The 12533-nt window shown below is 55.4% G+C and overlaps 1 protein-coding gene across 1 annotated transcript in view; it reads right to left on the bottom strand.

Moving 5' to 3' along the window:
- Positions 1-12533, bottom strand: part of MEGF8 (multiple EGF like domains 8) — a 39339-nt gene that overhangs the window by 21855 nt on the left and 4951 nt on the right. Inside the window, exons 2-15 of the mRNA XM_012758471.3 lie at positions 11194-11357; positions 10722-10928; positions 9410-9590; positions 9240-9328; positions 8301-8716; positions 7710-7855; positions 7461-7583; positions 5416-5570; positions 5058-5177; positions 4537-4681; positions 4295-4458; positions 1875-2075; positions 1240-1440; positions 567-803 (exon numbers count right to left, since the gene is read on the bottom strand). Of these exons, the coding sequence (XP_012613925.2) occupies positions 567-803; positions 1240-1440; positions 1875-2075; positions 4295-4458; positions 4537-4681; positions 5058-5177; positions 5416-5570; positions 7461-7583; positions 7710-7855; positions 8301-8716; positions 9240-9328; positions 9410-9590; positions 10722-10928; positions 11194-11357 (2549 nt within the window). The remainder of the gene's footprint in view (positions 1-566; positions 804-1239; positions 1441-1874; positions 2076-4294; positions 4459-4536; positions 4682-5057; positions 5178-5415; positions 5571-7460; positions 7584-7709; positions 7856-8300; positions 8717-9239; positions 9329-9409; positions 9591-10721; positions 10929-11193; positions 11358-12533) is intronic.

Genomic DNA, 12533 nt, shown 5'->3' with positions numbered 1-12533 from the left:
CAGGGGCCTGCACGAGGCCCAGCCAGAGCCAATGAAACGTGATTCTGGGACTTCTGTTGGACTGGTGGGTGGCGGTGGGGAGGGGTGGGAGACAAAGAGAAAGGCTCACTCCACCTGGGATTGAGCAGGGGTGGATGGAAGCCTGGAGCCCTGGTGGCTTCCTTGCAACTCGCAAGGGACGAACCCTCCCTGGGAAGAAGAGGACGCAGACTGGAGGGAGAGGGACGCCTAACAGCATTTAACCGCTGGAGCTAGCGGGCCGAAAGACCTACTCTGGGCTCTGTGTGCCTGAGCCCACAAGTCCCCCACTGGTGACGGAGGGTTGAGTGGCATTTTCTGGCCCCTGCAGTAGGGAGAGCCCTGACTCCCAGGTGCCTCTCTCTCCAGGTCCGCCTCCTCCACTCCCCACCTGGCTCTTGCCTGCAGATCAAGGACAATAGCCCCAGCTGCTCCCCCAGCCTCCCACCAAGGAGCCCCTGCACTGCCTAGGCCAGCTCTATGGGGCCTTTCCCAGTTCTGCACTGGCTGCCTCCACCTTGAGACCTCCCCTGGGCGCCCCCAGGCACCTGGGTGCAGGCGTGGCAGTCCCGATGCTCCTCGCAGAGTGGGCAGAGGGCAGGCACGAGCACCAAAAGGGATCCACCAGCCCCATCGTCCCCACAGTGGGCCCCGCCCTGGCGCAGGTGGCAGGTAGCACTGGTCAGGCACCAACCGCAGCCCTGGTCAGCCAAGCAGCCCAGGCAGGAGGAGTAGGAGGCACAGGCCGCTGAGCGGTAGGGCTCCAGGAAGAAGAAGGAGATCTCCTGCAGGACAGTCACGTGAGGGGGTGAGGGGGAGAAGTTGAGGCTCGGGGCAGGGGACAGAGTCTGGAGCTGGCCAGAGGTACGGTCTGGAGACCAGGGCGAGAACTCGGGCATGCGGAAGCCAGGCTTTAGGGACTCAGCAGACAAAGAGGGTCAGGGTCTGAGGGATCAAGAGATCACAGTATGGAGGGCAGAGGTCAGGGTCAGCAGGGTCAGGGAAGGAGATGTGGACAGGGCTCAAAATATGGGATCAGGCCAGGGTAGGGAACCAGAGGTTGGGGTCCAGAGACTTCAATGTGAGGTTCAGAGGGCAAGAGTCAAAGAGCCAGAGGTCAGGATCCAGGAAGTTCAAGTTTGTGTCCTGGGGTTCAGAAAGCACAAGGGATCTGAGGCTAGGGCCAGGGCTAGGGTCAGAGGCCGGGTCCGGGCTACTCACGCTGCCGCCTGGCACACCAGTCCGATCCCACAGCAGAGTGAGCTCGCTGTGCCCAGGGCCCGCCGAGCCGTTGAGCTGGCCCCGGATCTCTACTGCGTACTTGTGGCCCCGCCCGGGCATCGGGAAGAGGCGAGCAGACCCCGGGCGCTGTAGCCGCCTCGTCTCCTTCTCCTGCTGAGCCACCCAGCGCCCCACCTCCTCCTGAGTAGGGGTGAGCAACACACAAGGGCCTCAGAACCCTTCACACTCCTTCTCAGACCCCTGAAGCCTCCAAGAGCCCGAAACCCACCTAGCACCCTCCTCCTGGGAAGGCGGGTAGGCCTCAGGGCTCCTTAGATCCCCAAAAACCTACACGGAGCCCCAGCCCCCCCCTGTGACCCAACTCCTCTTCAGGGGACTCTTGACTCCTCAGGGAAGTCTGACTCAGACCTTCCTCACTTTCTTCAACGTTCCCCCAAATTCTGTTCCCAAATGAGAACCCCAGAGCCCTCGCTCCCCCACTAAGCCTAGATCCCATGCCTCTGGTTCCTCCCCAGTGCTCCCCAGAACCTTCAAATCACCACATATGCCCTGCACCACACCCCCAGCCCCTATATTTGCCAAAACCACCCCCTGAATGTCCCAAGCAACCTCACCATGTTCTCTGTGTCAGGGCCACGGGCCATCCGGGCCAGGACATGTAGGCGCTGGGCCCGGGCCCACACGGCCACATCCTCAGCCCCAGGCCCGCCTGGCCCTCCCGGCAGCAGTGGGTGGATGAAGCCACGGTAGACCAGGGACACATCTGTCTCTGCACTCGGCGTGAGGGTGATGGTCGTACTGCGGACAATTGAGACCTGTGCCAGCCAGGGATGAGGCGCATGTGTGAGTCCCTCTCTGAACTGTCCCTAAGTCTCCACACCTGCCAGGCCACATCAGAGCCAGAAAAGACCCGTCAATCCAACCTTCTTCCCGATTTTACCCAATGAGAGACTGAGGCCGGGGGTGGGATGGCTTACCGAAGGCCACTATGGAAGAAGAGGCAAGACTCAAATTCAGACAACAGAATACCCCTGGCCCTGCCCACTTCCACGTCACTTTAACAGTCTGGGACCAGACCCTCAGAATCTTCTTCCCCAAGTCCCTACCTTTCCACCTAAGCCCTTCGAAGCCAAATCCACATGCAAAGTAATGGACACAGTGCAGGATGTATTTTGCTAGTACGTGATTTTCTAATAGCAGAAGACTGGAACAACCCAAGTGTTCATCAGTGGGAGGCTATTCAAAAAAACTGCAGCACTATGATGTTAGAATATAAATGGAATATTGCATAGCTATAAAAAAAGAATGGGGGTGTTTCCCAAGTTCTTTTATGGGAAGCTTGCCAGGATGTATTAAGAAAAAAAGGAAGTGGTGTTATAATATGGATAATATACTACTTTTTGTGTGCAAGAAAGAAAAATAAGAAAACGTCACATTTACTTGCATTTGAATAGGTAGATTCTCAAAGGACATAAAAGAAACCCAAATGGATCTGTTGGGGAGGTATGGTGCTCTTAAGTTGGGGCATTCCTAGAGCTGGATAATTCTGGATCACAGGAGGGGTGGCGAGTGGGGTAGACAGGAAAGACTTTTCACTCAACAACTTTTTATGTCATTATGATTTTGAACCACGTGAATATATTGCCTATTTTAAAAATCAATAAAGAGCCACTGTGAAAAACAGTTTGCAGATTTCTCAGTAAGTTAAATATGGAATTACCATACGACTCAGCAATTACGCTCCTAGGTATATACCCAAAAAGAATTAAATACAGGTGTTCAGGCCAGGCCAGGTGGCTCATGCCTGCAATCCTAGCACTCTGCGAGCCCAAGGTGGGAGGATCACCTGAGGTCAGGAGCTTGAGACCAGCCTGAGCAATATAGTGAGACTGTCTCTACAAAAATAGAAAAAATTAGCAGGGCGTGGTGGCGGGCACCTGTAGTCTCAGGGAGGCTGAGGCAGGAGGATCACTTGAGCCCAGGAGTTTGAGGTTGCAGTGAGTTATGTTGACACCACTGCAATCTAGCCAGACAGAGCAAAACAACAAGCAAACAAAAAAGACAGGTGTTCAAACAAAAACTTGTACATAAGTGTTCATAGCAGCACTATTCACAATAGCCAAAAGATGTAAACAATCCAAATTTCCATCAGCAGATGAATGGATAAACAAAATGTGGTAGACCCATATGATGGAATATTATTTAACCATAAAAGAGTTCCTTTTTGAATGAAGTTACAACATGGATGAGCACTGAAGACATTATGCAAAGTGGGAAAGAAATCAGACCAAAAAGGCCACATATTACATGACCTTATTTACTTGATATGTTCAGAGTTGGCAAATCCAGAGACAGAAACCAGATGGGTGGTTGCCAGGGGTTAGGGGGAGAGGGGAGTGGAGAGCGACTATGTAATGAGTCCAGGTTTCTCTTTGGGGTGACGAAAATGTTCTGTAACTAAACAGTGGTGATGGCTACACAATACTGTAAATATGATGAATGTCACTAATGGTAAATTTTTTTTTTTTTTTTGAGACAGAGTCTCCCTTTGTTGTGCAGGCTAGAGTGGGTGCCATGGCGTCAGCCTAGCTCACAGCAAATCAAACTCCTGGGCTCAAGCGATCCTACTGCCTCAGCCTCCCGAGTAGCTGGGACTACAGGCATGCGCCACCATACCCGGCTAATTTTTTCCATACAATTAGTTGGCCAATTAATTTCTTTCTATTTATAGTAGAGACAGGGTCTTGCTCTTGCTCAGGCTGGTTTTGAACTCCTGACCTCGAACAATCCGCTCGCCTTGGCCTCCCAGAGTGCTAGGATTACAGACATGAGCCACCGCGCCCGGCCACTAATGGTAAATTTTATGTGTGTTTTACCATAATACAAAATTTTTTTAAGTCCATCAGGAAAATCAGACCCTCGAATGTAAAGACTTTTGGGGTAAATGCAAGGGTGATAAAGGTCTATTTGGAAAAAAGCCCTAGGACCAGGGCCATCAACACTCCACCCTGGGCCCGGGCTCCTGGCTCCCCACCTTGTCGGGCTGGGAGGTGTTGGGCGGCTGCTGGAAGGTGAGCAGGTGCAGGCCAGGCAGGAAGCTCTGGGTGACACAGGCCTCCAGCGATGTGACGAAGACAGGTACAGGCCCCCACCAGCCCACAGTGCCTGAGATCTGCTCCCCTCGGCAGCGGGCCTGCTCTGAGAGAACAAGGTGGGGGACTGGGGGTCAGTGTGGGGTGCTCTGATGCCCCTCCCCCACTGCCGCCAGGCACTCACCAGGCCGAGGCAGGCAGCTCTCATTGTGCACGCACCAGCCCAGGGCACCAGGCCCCCGGGGAGGGGCTGCGGGGCTGCTGAAGGCCAGGCATGCCTGGCAGTCACCCAGGAGGCGGCCCAGGCCGAGACAGCTGGCAGCTGGACACTGCAAAGAGGGCAGGGGACAGGGCTCATTGTCCACAGGGTCTCAAGAGATTGGGGAAGGGCTGTGGACACTGGGGTTCTGGGTAGAAGGGGCCAGGAAAGTGGAGAAGAGGGAATTGAAAGCAGCGTTGGAATGTGGGAGGTCAAGAGGTCAGGGGATCCAAGGACAGGGTCACAAGCTCAAAAGCACGGGGCAGGCGGTGGGTGGGGAGGAAAAGGTTCAAGGCTCAGCAGTCAGGAGTCAGGAATGGGGGTCTCGGGTGAGAAAACAAGTCTCCCAATTGGGGGGAAGTCCTTGTGCACTCGGTTTAGGCAGAGGGACACCCTGAGGGTAGGGCTCTGTGCTAGGGGACAGAGGGTCCCAGGTAGTCACTCACAGCCCCAGAGGGAGTCCCAGGAGGGGGTGCAGCTTGGCAGGCTCCCTGACACCAGCTGCACTCAGGGTCCCGGGAGCAGACGCTGTGGTCTGTGTACATGGAGCAGTAGTCCAGGTGGTACTGTAGGGAGACGAGGGGACAGAGGACGAGGCTGCTCAGACCTGGGCCTGCCTCCGAATCCTCACTCACTTTAGTCATCCCAGGATATCCTAACTGCTCCTCCCTCAGCCCCAGGGATCCTCTGTCTCCCCAGGGACCTCCTTCCCTCCTCATGGTCTTAGGGATTTTCTCCCTCACCTGTGGGAACCATGCTTCCTCCCACCCCCAGCCGCCCTTTCCCTCCCAGCCCAGTGCTCACGTCAGGGGCAGGTGCCTGGAACACGAAGGGGGGCACCTTGTAGGCCATCAAGTCCCCACGGGGCCGGCCGCTGTACCCCCCAGCCACCAACAGGACGCTGCCACCAAGCACCGCCGCCACATGTGAGTACCGACCACTGGGAGGCGCTGCTCGGCCTAGGCGAATACAGACCCCCAAGAACATTAGACCCCCAGCCTCCCACCACCGTGGTGGCCCCCCTGCCCAGGGGACTACACCCAATTCTCCGGAGCCTCCGCCCAGCCTTCTAGGTGCTGCTTCGACCCCTCCTGCCCAAGGAAACCCTCCCAGCCTTGCCCTGTACTAGCTATAATTCTCTCACCTCTCTGAGCTCCCACACCCGGGCCCAAATCATCTTCCAGACAGAGCAGGATCTTTGGAATCAGAAAGACTTGGGTTTAAATCCTGGATCTGCCATGTGGTTTCAAATCACGGATCAACTACTGACTAGCTGTACGGCCTTGGGCAGGAGACTGAACTTCTCTGCGTCTTGATTTCCTCTATAAATGGAACCATCATCCCACCCTCAAGGCGCTAGGAGGACTGTAGAAGAATCACTGAGGCCTCAGCAGGCTGCCTAGGTCTCTCCCAGCCTCTCTTCTGGTGACAGCCTCTAATTCTCCTCTGAAAAACCACCCTCTCCCACTCCCAGTCCCTGAGACTCAAGTTGAGCTGTCCCTGCTCTGGGACAGGGCCTCTGAGCCCAGGCCTATCAGTCTAAGTGATTAGCTCAGAGATGAGTACAGGACCCGATTCCTACAATTCTTGGGAAAAAGGCACTCTCTTCTCTCTGGGAGTTTTAGGGCAGTAAGATTAGCTGCTTGAGGCCATCTACAAAAGGCAAACCTGGTCTATAGAGACTGAAGTAAATCCAGCTGAGAAGTAGAGCGAGACATAATTGATGCCATCACATGAGCACCTGGATCAAGCCCAGCCTGATGCCAGCACTTGTAGTTGTCACTCACGTGAGCCAAGAATTTCTCCTTTTTGCTTAAGCCAGTTGGGTTGGGTTTCTGTCACTTACACCCAAGAGTCCTGACTGATAGGTGACTGGTCAGTGAGTGGTGACTTCCCCACCTCTTACTGACCCATATGCTCTGTAAGCGACAGTGGGTGTGGCCCAGGGAATCACAAACTATGAAGGAGGAAAAGGCTCTGGAAACTTCATGCTCTTCCCTGACCAATGAATGGGCCTCAGGGAAGGACAGGGGTAGGCAGAGGAGACCTGGAAAAGGGGCCTCAAATGCCAGGCCTGGGCTTTATTCCTGATGGTCACAAAGGGTTCTTTTGGGATCCTGCCTCCTTCCCAACCCTTAAGTGTTAATTTCCCTCCTTATGCCTGTCCCCTGTCTTCTCTCCTCTTTTCAGGGAGGAGTGAAGACATGGCCTCTGGGAAGCCCACAGCCCCTGAAATGATATGGCCAGCTTGAGCGCACAGTGTCGTCTGAGGGGAGGACCTGTGGCTTCTTCCCACTCTCAAAGCAACCTCTGATCTAGTGAGTGTGAAAAGTGTCTCCATGTCCCTTCTCTGGCCCTGCAGCAGGACCCCTGCTGCTATAGAAAGACCACTCGCCAAGCCTGTTTACTGGGCATCGTTGTTTCACCATCATCCCAATTTACTCTCACAATAGCCCAATGGCATTTTATTATAATCCTCATTTTACCAATGAAGAAACTGAGGCACAGAGAGATTAAGTGATGGTTTTTGTACAAATAGTTGTTTGCTGCCAACCACCCTGGTTCTGCCACTTGCCCACTGTAATCCTGAAAAAGTCACTGCCTCTTAGGCATTTCCTGGGGGCAGCTGGAAACTGGCAAAACCTGGATTGGAACCTAGATCTGATGTCCCTGTAACCGCCTCCCATCTCTATGGTAACACTGCCCGGTCCCGTCTCCAGCCCAGGCTTGCTGCTAGAGGCTGGTTCCAGCAGGATGTCCAGCTCACCCCAACAAAGACTGAGGTGGCCTCAGCCCAGAATCACTGTCAGGGGAGGTGGAACCCTCGGGAAAACAGAGGAGCCACTCACCCTCGGGGGTCCCTGGCGGGGCAAGCTCGGCCCCTGACACCCACTGATGGCAGCCAAGGTGGTAGAAGAAGATGCCGTCTTCGTAGCACTTTTCCTCCTGGTAATGGGTGTGCACATTGCCCCCTGGGAAAGCAGGAAAGGGGCACAGCTGGCGAGCCTGGGGGAGGTGGGGACACCCATGCAGGGAGTCTATGCTGGGGTCAGGCTCAGGCCCCCTGCAGGCAGGCGGGGAGATTGGGAGTGCCTTACCGTAGACCACCATGTAGTTGCCCAGGACGCTGGCCGTATGGAAGGCCCGCTCCCTCGGGCCCTGAAGCCCATCCCGGCCCTTTAGCGTTGTCCACACCCGCCGATCCACGTGGAAAAGCTCAGTGGAGTTCACCCGCACAGAGAAGCTACAAGAGGAAAGACAGACAGTACAGGGCTTGGCACAGGAAGGGTCTCTCTGCCGCCTCTATGCTCTTAGGAGCTATGTGATCACCCAAGGTCGAGATTGGCCATGACGGGGTCTATGTCCCCTCTGATCTAGAATTTCCCTATTGGTAGGACCCAGGACTCATCTCTGGGTTACCTGTACAATCAATCTAGGTAGGGCTGCCATCAGGCAGGGGTTTGTTGAATGGATAGATAGATGGGAGTGCAGGGGGAGGCAACTGACTAAAAGATTGAACAAAAGATCAGAGAATATGTGAGTGGGTAAGTGAGTGACTGGTAAATAAATGAAGGAAGGAATGACTGACTACAGGAGTCTGTTAATGGGCAAAGACCTCTAAAGACTAAAGGCCCATGGCATTGCACCAGGCCTGGCCCCACGGAGCAGGGTTGTGCCAGGTAACTTACCGGGCAGTGGAGGGCCGGTGTCCACCGTGGACCAGCAGGGCCCGGGAGGGGCTGTGGAACACCATGGAGTGGCCGGTGGCAGCAGGAGGCCGCCCACCTGCTGGAATCACCTGCTCCCAGTAGCCCCCACTGGTGCCATCAAGGCGGAAACGGAAGAGGCCAGAGGAGAAGAGGTCGTGCTGAGTGCGGCCGCCAGACACATAGAGCCAGATGTCATCCACCAGGGCAGCTGCATGACCTGCCAGGCCTGGGGGACCCGAAGAGCTGGAAGCAGGTGGTGCCAGGAGCTCCCAGTGGCCCCCGCCTAGGGGGCTGAAGGCCCACACGTCGTTGGTGAGCGATCCATCGGCCAGTTCCCCGCCCATCAGCACCAGGGAGCCAGCCCAGGCCACAGCCACGTGAGAGTGACGGGCCGCCTGTGAGGAAGACACAAGGAGGTAAAGATGGAGAGCAACAGAGATGTGGACACAGGGAGAGCCCGAGCCAGGCACAGACAGAAATACGGAGGGATGGAGAGGCAGACAGAGAGGGACAGAGACACACCAATAGAAACAGAGAAGGTGAGACAGAGAAACATGGTAACAGAGCGGGAGGCGGCAAGACAGAATCAGAAGCAGCAACGACAGAGAAAAGCAGAGAGATAGACCGAGAGACACAGAGATCCAGAGTGTGGAAGACAGGAAGTCAGACAGACAAAAACAGAAAGATGGGCAGAGGAAAACAGGGACACACAAAAAGACACAGAAGGAAAAGCTAAAGGAAGAGGAGGGAGACAAAGAAAATCAGAGAGAGAAACGGCAATAACAAGGAGAGGTAGATTTCTATATCAAGCTGTGGGGGTGGCAGGAGTATGGGGTGACAGGGGATAGTCTTGGGGGTCATAGCTGGGTCTGACTGAGAGGACAGGCTCCTCCAGCTGGGGCGGAGGAGGGGCCATACCGGGGCAGGACTCAGGTCCCAGCGCTCCCAGGTGTTGGTGGAGAAGTTGTACAGGACGAGGTCACCCAGGGCGTTGTTGAGGTCCTGGCCTGCAGAGGGGAGGACGGTCTCAAACCCTAGCCATGGGCTGCCAGACCTCCAGACCCCAGACCCTCATCCCATCTGCTCACCTCCAAAAACAGCCAGCAGCCCTGGTGGGGACAGGAAGGCACCAGCCGCCCCAATGCGGGCAGAGAAGGCAGGGTCTCCGGCACTCACGTTGTGCCACCAGCCAGCACCCTGGTTCTCCCACAGGTGCAGGTCACAGGCTCGTCCCAGGAAGCCAGGCTCACAGCGGCATGGTCCCAGGGGCTGGGGGAAGGGGACATAAAGTCAGGGAGAGAGAGAGAGAGAGAGGAAAAGACAGAGACATGGGGAAAGGGACACAGTAAAACAGAGTTGGAGTGACACAGGGAAAAAGGGAGCAGGCAAGACAGATAGGAAGGGAGAGAATGAAAGAGAGAGAGGGAGGAAGGGAGAGAAACAAAAACAGGAAGAAGGATACAGGCAAACAGACAGCGCGAGAAAAACAGGGGAACAGTGACATAACCAGAGGAAGAAAGAGAGGTGGAAAAAAGAAGACAGGCCAGGTGTGGTGGCTCACGCCTGTAATCCTAGCACTTTGGGAGACTGAGGCGGGCAGATTGCTCAAGGTCAGGAGTTCGAAACCAGGCTGAGCGAGACCCCGTCTCTACCAAAAATAGAAAGAAATTAATTGACTAACTAAAAATATATATACAAAAAATTAGCCGGGCATGGTGGTGCATGCCTGTAGTCCCAGCTACTAGGGAGGCTGAGGCAGTAGGATCACTGAGCCCCGGAGATTGAGGTTGCTGTGAGCTAGGCTGACGCCACGGCACTCACTCTAGCCTGGGCAACAAAGTGAAACTCTGTCTCAAAAAAAAAAAAAAAAAAAGAAAGAAAGAAAAGAAAAAAGAAGACAGACCAACAGAAAAAGGAAAGACTCAGAGAGAAATGAGAAGAGAGAAGACAGGTTGGAGAAGAGACGGTCAGTGAGGTAAAAGTTCAACCTGGGCTGAAAGAGCTCAGACTGGGGGAGGTCAAGGCAGGAAGGGCTCAAAGTGTGATCCAGCTGCAAAGCTGACGGCACAGCTTGGGTGCAAGGCCAGTGGTGAAATGCCACACAGAGTGACTGGGTGGGAGAAGGGAGTTGGGCCTGCAAGAGGAAGGCAAGTGGTGTCCGCAGGTGACAGGCGGGTACAGATGAGGGTGGGGTGGGCTCAGGCAGGGGAGGACCACAGGTGAAGGTGGGATGGGGCTGGAGTAGCCAATGGAGGTGGGATCTGGAAGCAGAGGGGAGTAGCTCTCATGGGACAGGATGGGGAACATTTCATGCAAGAGAAGGTCAGATCCAGGAGAGGGACACGGTGGGTGTGGTGACACAACAGGGCCCCAGGGGCACACAAATGGGAACAGGCTCACCGAGGCACAGGTGCCGTGGCTGCCACAGTAGGCAGAGCATTCCTGCAGGCTGCAGTCCGGGCCCCCCCAGCCCGGCTCACAGGCGCACACCCCGGGGGGCCGGCACTGCCCGTGGCTCTGGCAGCCGCCCGGGCACAGGGAGAAGCGGAAGGAGGCATTAAAGCCCAGCAGGTTGTAGTTGGCATCACTGAAGAGGTGCAGCAGCATCTGTGGCACAAGGTGGGCTGGGCTCTGGGGACTGGACTGGGAAGGTGTCCCACTCCTGCCCCCGCCCCACCCTGGGGGACCCAGAACCCCACATCCTTTGTCTCTCTCCACCTTCCTCTGTCCCTGTGTTTGTCTCTCTGATGCCCTCTTGCTAGCTCCCTGTCCCTCCCCTTCTTTCTCCTTTCCCTCCGTGTATTGATCCCTCTCTCCCCAGACGCCACCCAGACCCTCCGGCCCCGGCCCCGCAGTCCCCGTCTACACCAACCTTGCCCGAGGAAGCCTCGATGGGCGGAGGCCGGGTGCTCCCGCTCAGACTGGCAAGCAGTGGCCCTCGGGGGGAGTCACCATCATACACGAACAGGTAGTCGTACGTGCATTCCGTGTCCAGGAAAAGGAAGTCCAGCAGGATCCGGTGCTGGGGACTCGGGGCTGGGAGGTAAGCACGGGGGGACAAGGTCCAAAAGCAGCCCTTCTCCCCACGCCTCCACGCAGCCCACCCACAAATACCAGACCCTGCTCACAGCGATACTGAGAGCTCAAAAATGGGTCAGACCTGGGCCCTGCCTTGGAGGGGTTAACAGTCTCATAGCCCAGGGAGGTCAAAGCTGTGACAGCCAGAGGGACAGGAGCCCAGAGAAGGAATTACAATATCAGCCCTAGAAAGGCCTCCTGAGATCAGGCTGAACCCCTGCTTCGGTTCAGATGGGGAAATAACATGCAGAGAGAGGAAAGCCATCCCCGTGGTCACACAGGACAGCCACCACGATGTTCCTGAGGTCTTGCTCTTCCTGTCTAGGCTTAAGCTTCAGACATGCCCAGGCTGGAGGGTCAGGGCACAGGCCCTGGCAGAGAGGCTGCTCCCAGTGAGCAGAAGGCCTCGTGAGAGCTGTTTTGGGGTGAACAGAGCCCTGAGGGAAGAGTCCTTCTTCTGCCTCCTGAACAAAGGCCTAATCTTGGAGCCCCATAGTTCCCCTCTGTCCCCACCCAGAGCCTCATCTCTCTGTTTATTCGGCCAGGGGCATAGACTCCTCAGGCTCAAATTCTGACTCTGTCACTGAATAGCTACTAGCTGTGTGACCTTGGGCAAATGCCCTACCCTCTCTGGATCTGCTTCCTCATTTGTAAAGTGGGGATACAATGGTACTGTGGTGGATTCAAACTGCTAGGCTACTGCTCCTATTGAAAGGTGAGAGCTAATTCCCTGTCCCTTGTATCTAGGAAGAGCTGCAGTGACTTGATCAATAAAGAGCAGCAGGGAGGAGGGAAGGAGGGTAAAAATAAAAAAATAAATAAATAAAGAGCAGGCTGGGCACGGTGGCTCATGCCTGTAATCCTAGCACTTTGGGAGGCTGAGGCGGGAGGATTGCTTGAGCTCAGGAGTTCGAGACCAGCCTTAAGCAAGAGCAAGACCCTGTCTCTACTATAAATAGAAAGAAATTACCCAAACAACTAAAAATAGAAAATATTAGCCAGGCATGGTGGTGCATGCCTGTAGTCCCAGCTATTTGGGGGGCTGAGGCAGGAGGATTACTTGAGCCCAGGAGTTTGAGGTTGCTGTGAGCTAGGCTGATGCCATGGCACTCACTCTAGCCTGGGCAACAGAGT

This window comes from Microcebus murinus, chromosome 16, assembly GCF_040939455.1.
Source record: "Microcebus murinus isolate Inina chromosome 16, M.murinus_Inina_mat1.0, whole genome shotgun sequence".
Lineage (NCBI taxonomy): Eukaryota > Metazoa > Chordata > Mammalia > Primates > Cheirogaleidae > Microcebus > Microcebus murinus.
This window is presented reverse-complemented; position numbering and strand designations above follow the sequence as displayed.